Source organism: Barbatula barbatula, assembly GCF_947034865.1.
Source record: "Barbatula barbatula genome assembly, chromosome: 5".
In the NCBI taxonomy this organism is placed as follows: domain Eukaryota; kingdom Metazoa; phylum Chordata; class Actinopteri; order Cypriniformes; family Nemacheilidae; genus Barbatula; species Barbatula barbatula.
In genome coordinates this window covers 2,684,952-2,707,954 of record NC_136769.1, presented here as the reverse complement: position 1 = coordinate 2,707,954, position 23,003 = coordinate 2,684,952, and the positions used below count along the sequence as shown (strand labels likewise).

The following is a 23,003-nucleotide window of genomic DNA, read 5'->3' as shown; positions in this document are numbered from 1 at the left end:
TCATGCTTTCCCATCACTACTGAAGTGTATATTTATACATTATTAGCTTTCCTGTATCTCAGTGGTAATAGTGTTAACAACGCAAGGTTGTGTGTTAGATCTCAGGGGATTGCAGATGTAACATGTATAGGATAATGCAATGTAAGTCACTTTGGATAAAAGCGTCCGCCAAATGCATAACTGTAAATGTAAACAGTTTCAGGTGATGTCTGCTAAATTGTTAATCTCGCTGCTGAACTAAATAACATTGGATTGATTTGGATATTGTGTTTATATTTATAATATGCTTTTCTTAATAAAATTACTTTTTTTATTTTGATGACAATAAATACATTTTCTTCATTTAAATAAATCAGTTTTACTCTTTTATGAGACACTTCTGCCGCCTGCTGGACAAACATGACATTAATTTTTTATTGCTCGAGATAAAAGTCCCTTAAAGCTGTTCTGTGTTTATTTATATGTTACAATGAATACTCGCACACCCAACCGGTTCAGGTAAAAGTTGCCAGAGTTTATTGGTGGCACTCACACAAAGGCTACACACAAGGATGGTCCCCAAATTACCTCAGCAGAGATGAGCGTTCACATACATCCACAGCATAGCAAACCAAATTGAAGAAAAGAGATACAAACAAATCATAAAATAACTTCAAAGGAACACCATAGTGAAACACTCTGCATACGGTTAATAGATGGCTCATCTCCGCCTACAGCACCTTACCGTCCATCCCTGTGGTACTCACACAGTGAGAGGAGTTTGACAGGAAACAAAAGAACAAACAAACAAACAAACAAAGAAATAACTAGTCCGCCTGGGCCACCATACTAGGCCGAAATACCCTGCTTTACTGGCGGACTAGAGGAAACATCATCATACATCAAAACTGAAAAACAACCCCAAAAATAAAGGAATAACAAGAGCAACGATTAGGCCACACGGAGTCCAAATAGCTGTTGCCACACTGCAAAGGAAAAACAAACCACTTTATTATATTAAAACCTTGTTCCACATTCCCTAATCATACAACCCTCCATACCCGTATAACTAGTCCAATGAGCCCCGCCCATGTGCGCCCTCGCACACGGTCTCGCACAAACACTTCCACGATTCCGGCATGCACATCCGCCTACTTCCGACGTCACCAAACTACAATATACAACACGTTAAAACTTTATCCTATTAAAACCACCATCCTATACACCACCATAATCAGACGGGTTACCTTTTCGAAGTTCCACTTGAGTGTTGCACAAGACCCGTCTACCACGCAACAACATCCACCTGAGAGTCGGTGTGTCACCCGCTATTCTTGCCGGCCAGCAACAGACACACTCACAACTCCTTCCTATCGGCTGCCTTTATCCCTCCAGCCACGCCCCTTCTCTTGGTTAACGCCTTCGGTCGTACCCGCTACATTCATGAAGCAGTTAGTAATCTGAATTTACTGAGACATGGTGACCGGTTGCACAGATCTGTTTTACATTAATGAATCATCTTGAGTCTCCTTTAAAAACTGATCTGAACTATTTGATAAGATTGTTTTATTTAAGATCTTAAAACTGGCATTGCAAAAACAATGTTCATGCGTTTATGAATGAATTTATGGACAAAGTGTTTTTTGGCCCAATCTGTATTTAAAATAGACAGAAATATAACATGTATAAAAAACAAGTTTGCACAAGTTTCTCACATAATTTACTATTTCTATTTCAATAAATAATCGTTTTCTATGTTTCTCTATGAATCTTTCCCCTCAAGTCATTGTTTAATGTAATTCAAAGTTATTGAAGGCAAACAAAGTCCATAAAACATTGTTTTCTTGTTAAGCTTGCCAGATATAATCTTATGTAACTTGTTTTACTGTAACAATATTCATTAAATATATGATTTGAATGCATTACTACTTATACTTATATGAAGCGTAACTTCTACACTGGAAGTGAAGATTAGAGACACAACATGATCACAATAAGATTCTGTCTTATGGGTCGGTAGATTTGTACCTTTTACAACTAAACATGAGCTCATATACTGATTTACTTGTCTGCAACATTTACTATACTATACTGCATGCAGCCACCAGGAGGCGATCAAGACGCTTCACTTCACAGGACTTTCGCTAAAACAAGCTAAACTGTGTAAATATATATATAACCTTAACAGGACAACACTTTCTCCTGATGCACTGAAATAAATACTTCATCCAATTAATAATCGGTCTCTTAGTTCATCTTTAAAACTAAATATAATTTTTTTAAGTAATATTTTTTAAGTTTTAAACATGGTTAAATATAAATATGTTCTAAGAACAGTTCAACTGAGACATTTTAGTTTTGACGAATGTACAATTTGTAGGTTACACACACAGGCCAGCGCATGCGCATTAAACACAGACCTCGTCCACCAGGCGGCGCTCTTCAAGTTAACGGTCCGTTTATAGACGCAGCGAGTCACTTGTGAAAACTATTTTATTGGCAAATAAACTAACGGGACTGTAAGTCTCGCCTCGTAGGGGGAAATTAAAACACTACCCTGGAAGACTTAAGAGCGGAGGAATCTTATTCTCCACTCCGGTGCTTTGAGCCTCACCTGCACGTTATGTGTATATGTTTTACCTTACACTATTCTCTTATATACTACAGGAGTAGGCAGTGTAAGCTTCAGGTGAGAATGTCAACACGGTGGCTTCCTGAAGTGCATGTGGTGAAGAATACAATTAAATTCACATCCCCACCCACCTAATCCTAACAGTGTAACACGCCTCACCCCAAGGTAAATTCAATAATAACGGTCCAATGTCTAAATTTGAACAATTAGTAATTAATTTTCTTTCTCTTAGTAAATTATGTTTCTGCTGGAAGGGTCTGTTTCAATAAGAAAATAACAAAAGGTAACAAAAAAGTCAAATCAAAATAAACAGTTCAAGATTTCTTCTTGTTAGCTTCAAATTATAAAATATTTCACAACAAACCTCTTTTAACACCTCAAATAAATGTAAGTACAAGACCACAAACTAATTTACATACAACGGATGTTGATGACTCTTGTAGTCAAACACAGATGATTCACTTCAAAGAACTACTTTCAATTGAGTAAGTATCAATCGACTCAGTTTTCACAAACACAGTTCAAATTGAAAGTTGAAACACTCAATTCGCTCAAAACTCAATTCGTTATCAGTAATTGTGTTTGTGTGCGCGTACCGAACCGTTGTACCGGTTTGACAGACGGTAGCCTAGGCAACTTATTTGGAAATGGTCCCGAAAAGACAGCAGGAGTCAAGATCAGAGAAATGAAAGAAGAAGAAACTGCGAGATGATGCCCGTGCATCACTTGCAAGTAAGTCCATGTTTAATCAAATTAAATTCGGGAAATGTGCATGAAGTGCTGCTACTGATCGTAATGCGCGTTGAACTTGTGTAACCGAGTGTGTAAACTCACTTTCCGACCAACAGAGAAGCTTTAGCCTCCTCATTAGAGCGCCCGTCTCACCTTCAGACCGACGTAGGTTCAAAGCCTGTGCCGAGCGGGGCGAGCAACTTTAATTTCGGTGCAGCTTGCAATCTGAATTGAGATTTTACTGTTAAACATTGATAGTTTTTTGTTTTGCTATTCTGTTTACTGAAGATAAGTTTGCACCTTTAAGGGGGGGATCATAATGGAATTATGCTTAGGGCACCAAAATGGCTAGCAGCGGCCCTGCTTGAACCACACCTGTAATGATTAGTGAACAGCGGAGACAGGACAGTGAGATGTCGTAAGGATGGCAGGGCAAATAAAAAGGAAAATACAAGAAAGTTTCCACGTGACCCGGGAAAACTCAGGAAATTTCCGGAGCAAAATGGCGCAGTTCAGCTCGCACGCGCACGCATGGCTAAATTATTTGGATCACAAAAAAACGAATCACTCCTTCAAAATCAAACGATCAGCTCACATACACATTCATACGCGTTCTGAAGGAAACTCACGGCCCAAGCAACTCTCTCTAGTGCTCTCAACCGGTCTCCAACACCGTTCTCTGTCCGATGACACGATCGACCAAAACCTCTGTTTCAGCTGCGTCTACAGTTTCACATCAATGTTGATGTAAACTAAACTCACGAAACTTCATCCGAACGTGCACCACTGTCTTACTCTACAGCTGCAACGGGAAAAATGTCGATCTCTCGTACAACAATCATGACGCGTCTGCCTCGTGAAGAAACTGAAAATACCTCCCTTACAAAACTACTTACAGAATCAGTTGATAATGAATATAAACTCGTTTTAACTTAGTCTAATGTTACTGACACTTAAGTACAAAACCTCTACAATAACAGACAGAGATCTCACGGGTCTCCCATGTAGCAGGCAGGAGCATTACCTCGGTGCCACAAGGTGGTGTGTTTAGATCCAAAATGCAGAGACACAATAGTTCAGTTCAAGGGTTTTACTTGACAGGCAGGTCAAAAACATCCAGTAAGGAACAGACAAAACCAAAAGTAACCAGCATCAAACACATGGGCAAATACTGTGCCACTAACTCACAGACAGGTTTAGTCAACATGACTTCACCAGTGTCAACTCAAGACTGAGCAAGGAACTCAAAATTACAGGGGTATTAAATAGGCAGCTAAACAAGGTTCAGGTGAAACCAACAAATCAATAATGAGAACATGTGACCAAGGAAACTATGAGGACCTCACATGGCCAAAAAAGGAACAGTCACATAATTCATGACATCTACATTCTGTCTATGTATTTGTGAGTATAGCCTACCCTACATGCAGAGGAATAAAAGGGAAACCACCAACAGTTGGTCATTGCATTGACCAAGGACTGTCATTGCATTGCTAGACACATGTACTGGAAAAACGTTTTGGCAAAAGTTAACACTGTTGGTTAAAATATAATGAATCATTATTTGATTGATAATATCCAAATAACACTATCTGGTAGGCGGGTTAAACTTGCTAGCCATAGTATAAACTATAAAATTAATGAAGTATAAATAGGCTACTAACGTACATAGTAAATTATATTTGTTTGTTAATAATCTGTATGGTTGTTCAGCAATTCACATTCCCAGGTATTAACATGAGTGTGAGTATTTGTTCGAGGTACTGGAGGGTAAAAAGGTTTTATAATAGAAGAAGGTTATTATATTTATTTATTTAGATTTGTTTTGCTTCACAAGTTCTGAAAGTACTTCCTTGTGACAGTATGATTTGTTAGTGTAAATACTAATGTACATAATAATTTATGTTAATAAAACGTTTGGTTGTTCAGCATCACACAGTCTCAGATTTTTATTTTTTGAGATTATACAGTTATACTAGCTCTTTAGGGACAATATACAGGATGGTGTATCGGGGTCAGGATACAATATAATGAGATGAAGTAGATTCAATTCTGTATTGTGATATTCTGTATTGCCAACAGTCTGAAATAAAAAAGGAAATCGCCATTAAAGCGCTGGTATCTTACAACAAAACAATTCCAGGGGGAGGTGGGGATGTCCCCACCAACGCTGAGACCAAACCTACGCCCAAAGGTGAACGTGTGTGTGACACTTCATTATAAATTCGAGAGATTCTTCATTATAAATATAATACTTGAGGACTAAAACTGTCAATGTATGGAAGTATTGTATAAGTTAGTAAATATCGATGTAATGAAAATGATCAAATCTAAATGTTCCTTAATGCAACCGTGTTTTATTAAATCCATTAATTTTTGTTTAAAACAAATTGTTTCTTATAACTATATTTTTAATGATAAATAATTGTTTATTTAGATGTATATCTTGTTTTATTGGATAAAGCAATTTATTTATAATACATATTTCTTAGATGAGAAACTATTCTTTGATTAAATCTATGTCTATTGGATTTGAAAAAACAAATTATTTTAAATATTACTTCTAAAAAAATATTTTTGTTTTTATAAAATAAAATTATTGTTCCCTGAACTTTTTGTAAATCGTTTTGGATGAAAGCGTCTGCTAAATGACAATGTAAATTTAAATGAATTGTCTGACTTCAACATTGACTGGTTTGATCTTGGGAACCTATCATCTCCGAGAGGAATTTTAAAACAGCAATGGGCTTGGCGAAAGGCCCACGCACGCCAGTCTCCGCCCTTTTACATACGGGTATAAAAGGAAGACGGCGGTGGTCATTAATTCACCTTTCTGTTGAGAGACAGACTGAGGACCTGTCTTTACACGCCATCACGCTGAGCCGTATCACGACCTTAAGCGGAGCAACACTGACTAGACTAGCGAGTCACAAGTGAGGACTACTGCGAGGTGTAATCTTCCAGTAACATAGTAGTGGTCATACCGAGAAGCCTTTACTGATGGTCATCACAAACAGTGGCGTTCGCCTCTAGTAGCTAGGTGCTGTGTAGAGCCGTAATACTGGGGAAACACTGCTCTCCTCGTTGAAGAGTGTGTTACAGAGGCCACATCCTACCACAAGGAGAGGTTACATGTGGAGACACTAACATGGTCTCACCAGTGGGGAGAACAACATGTGAGAAAAATGCGCCAGCCCGAGTAGGGGGGACAGAATCCAGGTGGGACAACCACCGGCATGGAGTTCACAGATTCACCAACCGGGGAATCAGCAGTGAGGAATTCAACATACAGGAGGACCCAGAAGGGGCGTACCTATGAATGGGGCTATAGCCCTAGCATCAGGGTCCGCCTGAGCAGGGGTGACTCTACCAATAGTGGACTTGGTTTCAACAGACTGCTCCGCCCGGTCTGTTTACCAAAAATGCCAATGTTTAGTGATGGCTGGAATTCCTGCACTTCGCCCTATGGGGGGAAGTAAGGAGGCTATATAACGCGCTAGACTCACCTGGAAAGGGGAGCCGGCACTTTTGCAGACGTATGCCCAAGCCAGATGCCTGTCCTATACACCGGTAGCGTTTACGACATTGGCTGACACTGGTTCCACTCGGAGGTTGTAAAACCTTGCGAAGGTTCTCGGTGTAGGCACAATCCAGCGCCCCAATCTCTGTTTGGAGACAGCCCTCCCCTGGTGCTGTCCCCATAACAGAAAAAAACTCCGCCTCAGAACTTCTAAGGCTCTGCGTGCGGTCAAATAGAGGCTTAGTGCGCATACTGGACACAACACGTTAGAGGTTGGGTCTTGCTCCGACCACCTGGAGGGAGGATCTCAGAGAGATCTTCTGCATCTGATGCCAGATGGTAGGTATCCATTGCAATGACAGAAAGTTCGTCTACCACCGCTGATCGGGGACGAGTCAGGTGAGCGTGCTGGGGTATGGGTTGTCCGCGTAGCCGAAACTGATGGAGCAACATCCATAGGTACCCCCAAATCACCCCTGCTATTCGCTGAAGCAGTCATCCTCACCGAAGCGGCAGTCAAACTCACCTGGGAAGCCAGGCGACCGCAACACCTAGATCGTCATGTTCTCAGAACCGGCAGGATCAACGAAGCCCTCCTCAGCATGCTTGCCAAGCATGTGACGCCGGTATCATGACCGTCTGACTCAGGGATGAGCCTATCACAACCAACGATACAGCTGTGAGAAACTTTGAATTTTAGGTCTGTAGCTCGCATCCGAAACACCCAGGTAAAGTCCGCTCAGAAGGGAGAAGTCCGCTGCTTTGTATCGTAAATCCAGCATACTGAAGTGAGTTTCAGAGACGAATTCGCTTGACACCATATGCCAGGCAGGTTCCGAAGAACAAAGGATGAATGAATGACCGCCGCTATCTTCCTTTTATACCCATATGTACTGGCGTGCGTGGGCCATTCGCCAAGCCCATTGGAGTTTTAAAATCTCTTTCAGAGATGATAGGTTCTCAAGATCAAACCCCAGTCTGTCTCTCAACACAACGTCGAGAGACCGTTTGAAGGGGAACAAGAAATTAATATATTCAGACAATAAGAGAAAAGTAGCAATGTGAGAAATCATGAGAACATTGTCACGTGAAGCGAACATAATACATAACTAGTCTGAAATGCCATCAGGTCCTGTCATTAGTTACGTTTTTTTAGAGGTATTTTAAAGTGCACAATTACTTAATAAACTGTGTGCATTGCAGGACCTGTGCAAGGAGGCTCACTGGGGGGGAAGGCGTACTTCCGCTTGTCCCGCGGCCAGCTGTGTGCTAGGGCATCCGTGCCGAGGGGACCCTCGGTCTGGGAATACCATAGCGGGTAATGGGTGGAGTCCGGGGAGGCAACAGGTCCACCTGTGCCTGCCGAACCGCTTCCCACATGAGCCGGCTGCACGGGGATGGAGTCGCCACTCTCCGTGGGGAGTACACTGTCGAGAGAGCGCATCGGCTGTCTGGTACAGGTTGCCCAGAAGAAACGTGGCCCGCAGGGATTCACCTGCTGACTCCCAAGGAGGAGGCGTCGGGCGAGTTGTGATAACTGCGGTGAGCGTATGCCGCCTTGCGATTGATGTACGCTACGGCAGTCGTGCTGTCCAACCGGACTAGCACGTGTTTGTCCTGCACGAGGGGCTGGAGCCTCCTCAGTGCCAGAAGGACTGCCAACAACTCTAGGCAGTTGATATGCCCACGCAGTCGGGGACCTGTCCACCGACCCGATACTGCGTGCCCACTTGCACACCGCACCCCACCCTTGCAGGGAGGCGTCTGTCGTTCCCACGACACGCCTCGAAACCTGTCCGAGCGGGACCCCCGCTCGGAGAAAAGGTCAAGTCTGACCAGGGTAAGAGAGTGCGAAGGCACTGAGGCGTTACCGTAATCCGCCTGGTGCCGGCGTGCCACGCCGTCCAGGGAACCCGACTCTGTAGCCAGTGCTGAAGCGGCCGCATGTGCATCAACCCGAGAGGGATTACCCCCGTCGAGGACGGCATGTGCCCCAGGAGCCTCTGAAAATTCTTCAGCAGCGTCGAGGGATTCTGACTGATCAACCTCAGACAACGCAGCACTGACTGTGCACGCTCGTTGGTGAGACGTGCTGACATACGGACAGAGTCTAGTTCCATACCGAGGTAAGAGGTGCTCTGCGCGGGGGAGAGCTTGCTCTTCTCCTGGTTGACCCGGAGGCCTAGACGGTCTAGGTGCCGAAGCACAAGGTCCCTGTGCGTGCACAACACATCTCGCGAGTGTGCCAAGACAAGCCAGTCGTCAAGATAGTTTAGCACTCGCACGCCTTGCTCCCTGCCAGGAGCTAAGGCAGCCTCCACTAGCTTGGAAAAAACCCGTGGAGACAGGGCCAGACCGAATGGCAGGACCCTGTACTGATTCGCCCTTCCCTCGAACGCGAACCGTAGGAACGGCCGGTGTCGGGGGAGAATAGAGACGTGAAAGTACGCGTCCTTCAGGTCGATTGCCACGAACCAATCCTGGTGACGTACCGAGCCCAGGATGCGCCTCTGCGTCAGCACTCTGAACGGCAGCTTGTGCAGGTGCTTGTTCAGGTGCCGCAGATCCAAAAATGGGCCGCAGCCCCCCGCCCTTTTTTGGGCACGATGAAGTACTGGCTGTAAAACTCGGACGACATCTCGGTTATAGGGACGGGTTCGACCGCACCCTTCGCCAGAAGGGCGGCGACCTCCTGCCGAAGTACGGAAGCATTCTCTCCTCGCCCCGAGGTGTACAGAATGCCACGAAACTTGGGGGGGGCGCCTGGCGAATTGGATCGAGTAACCGAGACGGACCGTCCTCTCTATCCAGTGTGACGGGCTGGTGCGCTACCAAGCGCCCAAGAACCGTGACAACGGGACCAGAGGGACAATCTGCCTCACCGTGCCGGGGGAGGCTGGTTCGGTGGCTGACAGTACGGTCACCTCGCACAGGGGGGACCCCCAGGGAGGTTGACGGCTCTGTATGTTTACCTGCTTCAGGCGGCCCAACGCAATGTCCGGAGGAGATTGCGGTCGGCGGCCCGATCCATCCCATACACCGTCTGGACGAGAGTGTTGTGGAGGAAAACCCAGGGGAGATTTGTCTCTTTGAGAGTATGTGGGCGCCGGACCCTGAAAAGGGCCCAGACTCGATGGAACGCGGCAGGCAGCGTCCTTTTCCGATCCGGCATTGGAAAGGCCGGGATTCGGGCCCAGTAAAATCTCCCCCTGGTTCGTCCCGTCAGGGCCGGTTTAAAGAGCCTCTTGGCGGGCTGCTGACGGGGAACAGATGCCCTCTTCCGCGGGGGTCCACCTCTGGTGGGTCGTCCTCTGGGAGGTTCCTTAACCGGAGGGCCGCCGCGGGAGGGCAGGGCTGCTGGGAACCAGACTGTGCCCGAGACCATGCCGACCTGTTGGCGGGCACGTTGCCGCGTGGCAGGATCTGTTCGATCGCCTCAGTCTGCCAGACCGCGGAGAACTGCCGTCCTCCACGGTATCACCAAGCAGCCCTGCTTGCGAGATGGGCGCATCCAGAACCGACGTTCTGGGCGCCGCTCACCTGCGCAAGACTAAGCCACAGATGCCTCTCTTGGACCACCATTGTGGACATCGACCGACCCAGTGCACGTGCCGTGGCCTTCGTCGCTCGTAGCGCGAGGTCTGTGGCAGTACGTAGCTCTCATACGAGTTGGGTCGAACTTCCCGTCGTCCAAATCCTTCAGGACTTACCTGAAAAACCCGGAGGACCGCCATGGCGTGGAGAGCGGAGGCGGTTCATCCAGCAGCACTGCAAGTCTTCGACGAGTGTCGAAGAGCTTACGTGCTCTGGATGGGAGTCTAGGTCGAGCCCCCCCCAGTGGCAGCTGTCTGCGGGCACAAGTGGCCCGCGACTGCACGCTCCACGCGGGGAACGTCAACATAGACTCTAGCCGCCCCACCAACCAGGGAAGTCACAGCCACAGAGCCCTCCGGCCTGAAACGCGCCAAAAGGAGCGCATTCCAGGACTTGGCGAGCTCGTCATGCACCTCCGGGAAAAATGGTAACGGAGCGGGGCGTGGCTTTTGACCACGCCCCCGAAACCGCGCATCTAGCCGCGAGCGTTCCGGCGAGGATGTTGTTACACCCTGCAACCCGATGCACGCGGCTGCCCGGGAAAGCATGGCCGACATCTTAGCCCGAGTCTCCTCCGGAGCTCTCTTCCGCATCCGATGCCAGCAGGCAGCTGTCCGACGCAGCGACAGAGATAGCGTCATCATCCGTGTGCGAAGTCTTACCACTATGAGACGGCCGTCTGCCGCTCGTAGGGGACGAACCAGGTGAGCGTGAAGAGGTATAGATTGTCCGCGAGCGTGAAGCTGACGGAGCGACATCTATCGCGTCCCTAAATCACCCCCGCCGCTCGCCAAAGCGGTCAACCTTGCCGAAACGGCAGCTGAACACGCCTGGGAAACAGACGGGGTGGTGGCAGCGCTCGAAAGAACGTAGCCAACCGTGACCGCAACACCCTGATTGCTATGTCCGCACACACGGGACATTGCATCAGTGAAAACCTGCCTCAGCATGCTTGAGCCCCAAGCAAGTGACACAGGAATCATGGCCGTCAGACTCCGGGATGAGTCTGTCGCACCCAAGGATACAGCTACGAAACATGCTCGTAGCCGGAGGGACTTACCTCTTAAGGTCTGTAGCCTTCTGCCGAAACGCCCAGGGGAAGTCCACCGAAAGGAGAAGTCCGCTGCTCCGCGTCATAAATCCAGCAGGTTTTTCTCGAAGTCGAGTATCGCGTGTAGCATCAGCAAACACACAGGTTCCGAAGAACAAAGGATGAGTGAATGACCGCCGCCATCTTCCTTTATACCCGTATGCACGGGGCGGAGACTGGCGTGCGCGTGCCATTCGCCAAGCCCATTGGCGTTTTATTAATTAATTATCTCGGAGAAGGTAGGTTCTCAAGATCAAACCCCAGTCAGTCTCTCACAACGTCGAGAGACCGACTGAAGGGGAACACTAGCTTCCCTAGCTTAGTAAAACTGCACATGTTTGTTGCATTTAACGTGGCATTTTATGGCACAAAATTCTCATCCAACCAGTGTGCGGTTAAACTTAAAAGCGACACGGGGGACACGTCGCAGCTCCAGATATCTGTTGTAAAACTCACCGCATTGACATCTTTAATTTTTTCGGATTTGTGTTTGCAGACTTTTCGGTACAGTTCAGGTAGAGATAAATATCAGATAAATATTTACGCTTCGGCGTGTCGTACTGCGGCTCCAGGTGGTTTATAAGGAGTCTGAAGCCATTATTCGCAACGACCGACAGCGGTTGCCCATCCATAACAATGAAAGCGGTGGAACTTATTGGCGTAGCTGTTGTAAAATAACTCCAAATGACAGATATTTTGGCTCGCTCCATGCTGTTCGCTGCTATATGTTCACTTCTTCACGTGCACTACGTACAGAGCACGTTGCTAGCGTATGATGTCGCACGTTGCTAGCGTATGATGTCACACGTTGCAAGCGTATGATGTCACACGTTGCTAGCGTATGATGTCGCACGTTGCGCAATGCGCAGCCGCCCACGAGAGAGTTTTAGCGCCGGTGTCTCCATGAACTTTTACATCGTCTAGCACAAATTTTATGTCAGATCGGGTATCGGTGACAAATTGCACCGATACCCGATCTAGAATTTTATTACGTATCGACGCCGATACCCGATACAAATATCGGATCGGAGCATCCATAGTTCAAAGGAACATAATTTATTTTTCCTTCACATTTATTAACACATATGATATAAACTCAACTCTAGTGAGAAGAAAAAGACACAAAGGACCCGTCTTGTGTATATCTGTGTTTATTCTAATGTGATTAAATCAAATGTTATTTAAAACAGCTTTGTTTTTATTGTAATGTAGAAAACATCGCAGATTATCCACAGACAGTCTCTTGTATGAAACTGTTCTGAACTCTGCTGGACACACATGAGAACATATATGCATATCGGCGTGCGCTTCGTTGTTTTAAAAGCGAAAGTTTTCTTGCCGTTTATAACGCAGACGCGGTGTGGTGCTGTTTTCATGTTGAGTTTTTATATTATTCTGCTTTATGCAATAACACATTTTCTCAGGTGTCTGTGTTTCTGTATTGAGGAAAAAGTCTCAATTTAGCAGATTTTATTAAGTTTCACAAATATTGCAAATTGCAGTAGTGTCAGGTAACATGGATACACAAGCCAATGCAGATGAGGGGTAAATATAAACCTAATAAATAAAAAGCCACAAAAACAGGAAGGCAAACCAGGAAATGACAAAAGAACATAACCAAGGCAACAAATGGGCCACATGTTGGAGCACTAACCACAAGTCCATCGGCTCAGATACGGGTCAAAAATAGTAAAATCATTTTGATCTGTCAGTCAGGCTGTTTGTACTGTATGATGTGTATGTGGCGAAACAGAGACGGATACAATTGCAAGTAAAATAATGTTTATTTGCTGGTCAGATGAACACAGGTCGGTGACAAACAATCAGAGGAAGATGACGCAGAGACTTCAATGGGCAACCCGGGAATGGTGTGCGGTGCTTGACGTGTACAGGTACCAGGAAACAAAGAACAATCCAGACAGCGTGAAGCACAACGAAAAGTTCCACGAAGACAGGATCCACACGAGAAGACGAGAGCAAACACAGGAACAGGACACGACACCGGGAAAGCCACAACGATCTGACAACAAGAGATGAGAATGACTGCACATATAAAGGGAACGGGAATTGAACCCAGTTGGCGACACTTATCAACACAATGAGTAACCACACCCCCACACAGACACCCATACACACACATACACATCAGAAATGACACAGCAGATTCATGAACCGTGACAGTACCCCCTCCCCTAGGAACGCCTCCTGGCGTTCCCAGACAACCCTACCTGTCGATTGTAATCATCGATAAGGGAGTGATCCAGGATGTCTCTAGCAGGTACCCAACTTCTCTCCTCCGGACCGTAACCCTCCCAGTCCACCAAGTACTGAAATCCGCGTCCCTTCCGTCTCGAGTCCAGAATACGATGTACCGAATAAGTAAGTTCCCCATCTACGAGTCGCGGCAGGGGGGGAACGGGGGCAGGCGGATTAATGCGAGAATAAAACCCGGGTTTGATCCTTGATACGTGAAAGGCGGGGTGAATTCTCCTGTACGCTGGAGGGAGTTTGAGTCGGACTGTCACCGGACTAATAATCTTGGTGACAGGAAAGGGGCCGATAAATTTGGGAGCTAACTTGTTAGAAACGGAGCGGAGAGGAATGTTTCTGGTAGAAAGCCACACTTTTTGACCCACGACGTATACAGGAAGCTTTGACCGGTGGCGATCGGCCTTGGCCTTCATGCGCCCCCCCGCTCGGAGTAGAGTCTCACGGGCTCTAGTCCAAGTGCGGGGAAACCTCTGGACGAAAGCGTGAGCGGAGGGGACCGGTTTTCGAAGGCGGCACATTTCATCCCCTTGCCCAAATTACCTTCAGCCAAGGAGACAGCGGTCACGGTCATGTCTTTCGGTTACATGGCCTCCCGACGGACGTGGTCTCTGACAGGGGTTCCCAGTTTGTATCCAAATTTTGGCAGGAGTTCTATAAATTATTGGGGCTACGGTCAGTTTGTCTTCGGGTTATCATCCCCAGACCAATGGTCAGTCTGAGCGGGCCAACCAGGATCTTGAGAGAATGTTGCGATGTTTGGTAACCAAGAATCCTTCGTCCTGGAGCCAACAACTGTCTATGGTGGAGTACGCCCATAACTCATTACCAGTGTCATATACGGGCCTCTCTCCGTTTAAGTGTAGCTTAGGTTACCAGCCACCAATTTTTCCGAGTCTGGAGTCCGAAGTCGCGGTCCCCTCCGCTCACGCTTTCGTCCAGAGGTGTCGCCGCACTTGGACTAGAGCCTGTGAGACTCTATTCCAAGCGGGGGGGCGCATGAAGGCCAAGGCCGATCGCTACCGGTCAAAGCCTCCCGTCTACGTCGTGGGTCAAAAAGTGTGGCTTTCTACCAGAAACATTCCTCTCCGTTGCAATTGTATCCGTCTCTGTTTTGCCACAGTGTATTGATAGATCTTATGAGTGCTGTGCCGTCTCTGAGGATTATTTCAAATATCTTGTTTGCTTATTAATAAACTGAATGAAATACATTTTATAAGAATCATTCTGTGGTGGTTCTCAGAAGATTTCACATCACATTTAGCTTCAGTTTAAGGAATGTAAAACAACAGGCTTTGTATAAACGGCTCTTTAAGTTACAGATGCAGTCAAGCTCTGAAGAAACACTTTTGTCTTGACATGTTTTCAGGACACATGTCCTAACAGAGATCTTAAGTGTTCACAGACTCCAGACAGGACGTCTTTATTCATTGACACCTGATGTGATGTGATGCATCTCAATAGTTTTTGTGAGTATAAACGTCTGACTGTCTCATATAAATTCAGTTATTTAATGATTTATGTCTCAATTCTATTTGAAGCATTGATGTTGTGTAGATGTTTGTGTGATATAGAGCATTTCATGAGCTTGTATTTAAATATGATCATTGACAGACAAACAAAGTCTTTATAAACTCAGTTTCTACATATACATGTTTTTTTTTTTTGCGTTTTTCTTTTCAGTGACTTGTCATTCAGAGATGAAGTTCATTTGTGTGGCTTTACTGATTATTACTGGAATTACAAAATCAGGTAAATGAAGCATAATTCATTATAACTGAGTGTTGTAACATATGAAATAATTCACATGAATCTCATATCAGATGAGTACGAGGTGATCGGTCCTTCAGCTCCTGTGATGACTGTATCTGGTGAAGATGTGATTCTGCCGTGTTCTATCAAACCCAACATCAGTGCTGTGAACATGAGAGTCGAGTGGTTCAGATTTGATCTCAAAGGCTCAATAGTTCATCGGTATGAAGATCATAAAGACATAAACACAGATCAGCTTCAGTCGTACAGAGGAAGAACTCAAGTGTTTAAAAAAGAACTACAGAAAGGAAACACATCACTCAAACTCTCAAGAGTCCAAATCTCTGATGAAGGACTTTACAATTGTTTCGTTCGGTACAAATCCTGGTATGATGACGTCACTGTTAATGTCACTGTTGAAGGTGAATAAAACCACTTAAACTAACATTGAATGAGTAGTTTAGTGATGCTGTTAATGATTTAGTTTCTAGTGTTTTTCTTTTGTTCTTTTGAATCCCAATATGCCTGAACAAGTTGAACAAAAGTAAGAAACTTCATAAACAATGTTAGTCATCATTGTCTTGTGTAGCTGTAGGTCGTCCTCCAGTGATCACTGTAGATGGGTTTGATGCTTCTGGTGGTCTTCGTCTACAGTGTGAATCTAAAGGCTGGAACCCTGAACCTGATCTTGTGTGGCTCAACAGTGAAGGAGTCAATTTAACATCTGAATCTACAGACACACACAGAGATGACACAGATGGATTCAGTGTGAAACACATGATCACTGTATATAACACTGACACTAAATATCACTGCAGAGTCAGAATGAATCATCACATGATGGAGGCTGAGATCATCACATCCAGTGAGTACAGATTTCAGTTCTGTATTTCCTCTGATCTCATGATCATTTCAAGCAGTAGAAAACATGAACATATTCATAACTGAACTCAATATAATCACTGACATCAGTTAAAGAGGTTTCAGGAGTCTCACGTGATGTTATTTTCATCATTTAGATGTTTGAAGATATCTGATTCTTGACATTATGAAATTTTGACAGCATCAGATCTTTTGTACATATTTGTTGATGTGAAACATCTTTCCCCTTTAGTCTGTCTCTTTACGTTGTGTTGAGAGACAGACTGGTGTTTGCTCTTGAGAACCTATCTGAGAGATATTTCAAAACACCAATGGCCTTGGCACACACACGCCAGTCTCCGGCCCATACATATGGGAATAAATGGAAGATGGCGGCAGCCATTCCTTTGTTCTTCGGAACCTGCGCAGCACATGTTGTCAAGCAATATCGTCTTCAAATCTTCTTTCCTGCTGGACTTAGAGCAGCTGACTTCCCCTGGGATCACATTTACAATTACATTTATTCTTTTGGCAGATGCTTTTATCCAAAGCGACTTACAAGTAGTTATTTTCACAGTGGCACATTGTAAGGTGCCTTGCTCAAGGGCTCTTCAGTCATGACCTGCTGGCACTGAGATTCGAACCAGCAACCTTCTGATCACAACGCTCTAACCAACGCTCTAACCACTAGGCCACAGCTAACCCCATAGCTGAGCTCCTGCTTTCCGATCTTACGACAGCTCCCCTTGGCCAATTCCCCCGACGAAGGACCTTCTGTTGTAGGGGAAGGGCATGGTTTGGCACCCCAATCCAGGCCTCTGGAATCTCCATGCCTGGACAGGACGAGGAGACCTTTAGTTGCTTGCCGCCGGCGGTCAGAGATACCGCCTATCAGGCTAGTGTCCCCCCACTAGGCGTCTGTACGCTTATAAGTGGCGCCTCTTCTCCTCCTGGTCTTCTCCCCCGGCCCGGTTACGTGCCTATGGTTCCCACCACTCCCTTCCGGGATCAGGTGGTGAACCTGCAGGCGCTTCCCTCTGGGGAGGAAGACCCAACCTCCAACGTGTTTTGTCCATTACGCGTACTGCGCCTCTATCTGGATCGCACACAGATCCTTAGAAGCTCTGAGCAGCTTTTTGTTTGTTATGGGGACAGCACCAGGGGAGGGCTGACTCCAAACAGAGATTGGCGCACTGTATTGTGTATGCCATTGCTGTGGCATACCAGTCCCTAGATGGGCGTGCCAACTGGCAATTGAGAGCCCACTCCACTCCTCGTGGGCACTGGTGCCACATTTGTAACACTGTGGGTTTTACAACCTCCGAGTGAAACCAATGTCAGACCATGTCCTAAGCGCTACAAACGTATAGGACGGGCACCTGGTTTGGGTGTACTCCTGCGGAAGCGCCTTCTCCCCTTTTCAGGTGAGTCTAGCGCGCTATTTAGCCTCCCTACTTTCCCCCCTTAGGGCGAAGTGCGGGCATCACTAAGCATTGGGATTTGGTTAACGGACTGGGCGGAGCAGTCTGTTAAAACCGAGTCCAGTATTGGTAGAGTCACCCCTGCTCAGGTGGACCCCGATACTAGGCCCATTTGCCCCATACATTGTGACTCCCCTTCATGATCATCCCGTGTGTTGAATTCCTCACTCCTGATTTCCCTATTGGTGAATCTGTGAACTCCCTGCCGGAGGTTGTCCCACATGGGTACTGTTCCCCTATTCGGGCTGACACATTTTCTCACATGTTGATCTCCCCACTGCTGCCATCTTCCTTTTATACCCGTATGTACGGGGCGCAGACTGGCGTGTGTGTGCTATTCGTCAAACCCATTGGCGTTTTGAAATTCCTCTGAAACAATAGGTTCTCAAGAGCAAACCACAGTCAGTCTCTCAACACAACGTTTGCACTGTACTTGAGTTTACATGTAAAATATTGGATTAAAAACATTGTGTAATTGAGTTATTTTAGACTGTAAACATTGAGTCTCAGTTTTGTTTTACAGGTAAAATGTTTCACTCTTGGAGATCTTCAGTGATTCTCATATCATTTGCTGTTGTTCTCAGTGTGATACTGATCTTTGTGTTTGTCTGTAAAAAGAGAGGTAACATTCATGTGTTTTATCATATTTAATATGTATTAATTATGTATATTTAGTGTGTAGATATCTCATGGAGTGCTTTTGAATGATGTTTCTTACAGTTTTATAAAAGCAACTTTATATAGGTTTAGATTCATCTTATCTTCAGTTAAACACACATTTGAGATATTTCACTTCTCAAGTTTTATGATCTGTGCTGGAAACTAAACTAAACACACGATATACAGGATCAATACAGGACAATATACAAACACCATCATCACATGAGAGCAAATCTTGAAATAATAATAATATAGTGTGTTTGTTATTCCTGTTCTGAAGTCGTAAATATATTTTTTCAATGCTGTTTTCACTTCAGAACAACAGCGAGAGGACCAGACAATACAGAGTGAGAAACAAAGAATACAGAGAGAGGACCAGAGAATACAGAGAGAGGACCAGAGAATACTGAGAGAGGACCAGAGAATACATAAAGAAGACCAGAGAATAGTGAATGGTAATTTTATCTCCTGCCTTTTTAAGTGGTTGATAAATTGTTGTTTGGTCAACTGAGTATTTAATGATTCAAATATGAAATCCTATTAAAATGTTTATGTTTGTACATGTTTCTTTTGTATTTTCTATATTTTATTTCAGTTTTTTCTTTACTTTAAATTTTCTTCAGAGCGTGAGCCACTACAGAGGACTGTTGCAAATGGTGAATTGATTTTAATGTCTTTATTAATTTAAGGTATACATTATTAAATGTTTTATATTTGGGTTATCGATCATAAGTATAAGTCTGTTGTGGACTCTGTATAACTCAACACTGTCTGTGTGTTTTAGTGACTTCACTGTTAAGAAAACATGCAGGTAAGTGAAAGTTTGATCACATGATTCAAGTGTTTTAGATCTACAGCTGTTACAGGTGATTGTTTGTGGTCCCAGGAAACTGAATCATCAGTGTCTCAATGTGAAGTGAGCTACGGGATCTTTATATAGACTTTGTCCGTATGTCAGCACTTCTCCCCAACGAATGTGCACAGTCGATGCTGAACTGTCTGAGATTGATCAGATAGACTTCCATGGCTCCACTGAACTTTCCAAGGCTCCTGTAGCACATGGCGTCCTCGACAGGGGTGATCCCTCTCGGTTTGATGCACATCAAATATCAACTGCCTAGAGTTGTTGGCTGTCCTTGTCTCCGGCCCCTCCTGCAGGACAAACACGTGCTAGTCCAGTCGGACAGCACGACTGCCGTGGCGTACATCAATCAGCAAGGCGGCATACTCTCACGGCAGATGTCGCATTACACCCGACGCCTCCACATATGGAGTCAGCAGGTGACCAATATTCCTGTGAGCCACATTTATCACGGGCGACCTGAACCAGAGAGCCGCGCTCTCAAGTCAGGCGACGCCCCGCAGAGAATGGCGACTCCAGTCCCGCACAGTCTGGCTCATATGGGATTGGTTTGGCCAGGCGCAGATCGGTTTGCCTCCCCGGATTTCACCCATTGCGTTATACGCTTATAAGTGGCACCTCTTCTCATCCTGGTCTATGACAAAACTATTAAGACTAAGAAAGTATATACTTGTTCAATGAGATAATTACTAATTTGGCTGCAAAAAAGCAAACATTCGGTTCAAGATCACATAGAAATGGGGCAAACTATTTTTTGAAGAATAAGACAATTATAAACTAATACCAAAACTGTCCATTATCATTACACTGACAAATTAAGCCTATTGGACTGTTTTATTCAAAGTGATATCAGTAAACTAAGTCTAACAGTAAACAAACCAAAGACAACAGTGACAAGAAATCAAAATCACAAAAAGAAATCACACAAACCTTGTGAATAATAGACACGACTACAACTACAAATATTAGATTCTGCAGATCCAAGATTAGAGTTCAGTTCTCTAGTGCTTGGTTTCACAGACATGATTTAAACCGATAGTCTTAACTTTATAAAAGCTCATTCTAATTTATGCCTAGTCCTGATTTAAGATAAACCCTTTCTGTGAAACTGGACTGAGAGGTCTCGCTAGACCGCTGGAGACCCCTGGAGACCCCTGGAGACCTTTATCATACTCCATTCAACATCAAAACCCCATTATGATCTTATCCTGACACCAAACTCCTTCTGATCTACTGAAGAAGTCTTTTGGAAAGTCACCTTATATTCACTCATGATACAAAGACTGAAACTGTGACGTTGACACTCTATAGAAACACACCAGAACAAGACTGTAGATTTACTCTTAAAGTCTTAAAGGAATATTTCACCCAGAAATGAAATGAAACTCATCATTTACTCATCCTGATGTCATCTTAGATGTACAGGTCTTCTTCTTTTCTTCTTTTCTTCATCTGAACACAACTGGACTCATAATTATGTAAATCTGTGACTCTTTCTATAGTTGTATTGTCATTGAATAGTGTCTCGTATCTGTCAGTTTCTCTTGTTGTTTGTAGCGAGGTAAGCTGGACGAGAGATGGGATGCAATGCAGTCATCTCACCTCTCTCACTGACGGAGATGGGCGACGGTCCGGTCGCTCGTCCTCTTATGCTCCGCAATCTCCTCCGTGATACGAGACCGGTGCGGGTACAGCTGACGCTCGTTAACACTAACGCACCGGTCTCGTATCACGGAGGAGATTGCGGAGCATAAGATGATGAGCTACCGGACCGTCGCCCATCTCTGTTCTCTCGTCTCGTCGGTGCATACCCCCAGGGGATAGATCTGCGAGGCCGCGCGACACCCCATCCCCCTAGGGAGGGGGGCAGCAAGCACAGTCTCAGGGTACCCCAGGCCTGTGAGGGGCGATGGGGGTATGTAGCGAGGTAGGTGGGACGAGAGCCGGGATGCGAGGCTCTCTTGTTACATTGGTCTTGTCATGTTGAGTTTGTTTATCATCTCTGTTAGTTTGATCTTTTATTATATATCAGTTTATTTTCTGTGATTATGTTTTGTTTCTAGAAAAGCACAAACTAATATTCTTATTCTCATCATTGTGACATCATTCATGTGTTAAACAGACTAATATTCTCATCATTATGACATCATTCATGTGTTAAACAGAATTCTTCATATTTTAACAGTGAATGTGACTCTGGATGCTGATTCAGCTCATCCTCGTCTCATTGTGTCTCCTGATGGAAAACAAGTGAGATATGAAGACAAACAACATGAAACAGGGAAGAATGAAGATACAGGACAAAACAAGTTTGATGAAGAGTTCTGTGTTGTTGGAAATGAAGGATTCTCTTCAGTGTGTTTTTATCTTGAGGTGCAGGTGAAGGGGGTAAATGCGTTGCGAGTGGGTGTGACCAGAGAATCTGCTCAGAGGAAGGGAGCGATCAGTCTGAATCCTCAGAATGGATACTGGACTGTAGGTTTGAGAGATGGGAAGTTTTATGCTGATGAGAATCTTCTTGGTCTTTCTCTGAGTGTGAAGCCTGAGAGGATCGGTGTGTTTGTGGATTATGAGAAGAGTCGAGTCTCATTTTATGATGTGAAGTCCATGTGTCATATTTACTCTTTTACTGATCAATCTTTCACTGAGAAACTATATCTTGTTTTTTCTTTCGGTAATGAATCATATAACGGCTCTGGTTCACTCATCATCTGCAGTGATCTCTCATGAGATCTGATAAATATCTGATCTGAATATAAAGGGAGGAGAGAATAACAGACAGAGAACAGAATAAACATGTTCATGAACAACAGGATCTTGTGATTGTAAATTCTGGTTCAGGATTAAAGACGAGAAATATAAACTCATGACTTCAGTTTGTCTTTATTCATGTTAAATAGAGACAATAGATGAATGTGTGTGTGAGACTCAACATTATATCAGTATATGAGCACAGTTAAGAACACACTGTGATAAACATCTGTGTCAATCTTTCACTTTTACTGTTACTTCATAAATCATCTCTTCAATGTGTTTATTCTTCATTACTCTTTTGTCTCTTTCTTAATTCTTCATTAAATCTACAGCATGTTTTCTCCCAAACATTCACTTCTGTTCAAAAGTTCAGAGTTGCTCATTCTTTACATTTGAGGATAAAAGTAAACTTTATAAACTATCAACACAAATATAACTCTGGGGATTGAGGTTTTTACCACAGACAATTCAAACAAACTAACCAAAATGAAATGAATGTTGTATCTGCTGAAATATGTTCTTGTCAGTTTATCAAGCGGTTTCTTAAGGACCTGAGATGAAAGGGACAGTTCACACAAAAATGAAACTTCTGTCATCATTTACTCGCCCTTTGGTCATTTCAAACATCTAGTGTATATTGTCACTTTGTGAAGTCCTCTGAAGATAAACAGACCTGATGAAGAACTGTTTGTGTTTAATAAAAGTATTTCAGGATAAGTTTGGAGTCAGTGTGATGACATTAGTTTTCTTTAGCTGAATTTGATTGAAGTTCTGTCACAGATCTAACTTCAGTTTATTTGCATGTTTATTGTTCCAGA

General features: G+C 44.6%; 1 protein-coding gene and 1 long non-coding RNA gene across 2 annotated transcripts; one reads left to right on the top strand and one right to left on the bottom strand.

The window, feature by feature from the left end:
- Positions 1–495: 495 nt before the first annotated feature.
- LOC306893694 lies at positions 496–1,316 on the bottom strand. Its single transcript, XR_013786607.1, has 3 exons — positions 1,227–1,316; positions 1,041–1,150; positions 496–965 (listed from the first exon to the last, which is right to left on the bottom strand). It is a non-coding gene; the product is annotated as an uncharacterized lncRNA (long non-coding RNA).
- Positions 1,317–15,160: 13,844 nt separating this feature from the next.
- On the top strand, positions 15,161–22,900 carry LOC306893687 (butyrophilin subfamily 2 member A1-like). The gene is made up of 9 exons (XM_079455638.1): positions 15,161–15,284; positions 15,499–15,567; positions 15,639–15,989; positions 16,157–16,432; positions 18,433–18,531; positions 18,887–19,024; positions 19,193–19,225; positions 19,354–19,380; positions 21,617–22,900. Exons 1-9 carry the CDS (start codon positions 15,266–15,268, stop codon positions 22,159–22,161), a joined length of 1,557 nt encoding a protein of 518 aa, XP_079311764.1. The 5' UTR covers positions 15,161–15,265; the 3' UTR covers positions 22,162–22,900.
- Positions 22,901–23,003: the final 103 nt, after the last annotated feature.

What these genes read in the sequence shown, in the direction of transcription:
- LOC306893687 (XM_079455638.1), top strand. An exon ending in GGCTGAGATCATCACATCCA is followed by an intron (nt 16,433 to 18,432) that starts GTGAGTACAGAT and finishes TTTGTTTTACAG; the next exon opens with GTAAAATGTTTCACTCTTGG. An exon ending in GTTTGTCTGTAAAAAGAGAG is followed by an intron (nt 18,532 to 18,886) that starts GTAACATTCATG and finishes TTTTCACTTCAG; the next exon opens with AACAACAGCGAGAGGACCAG.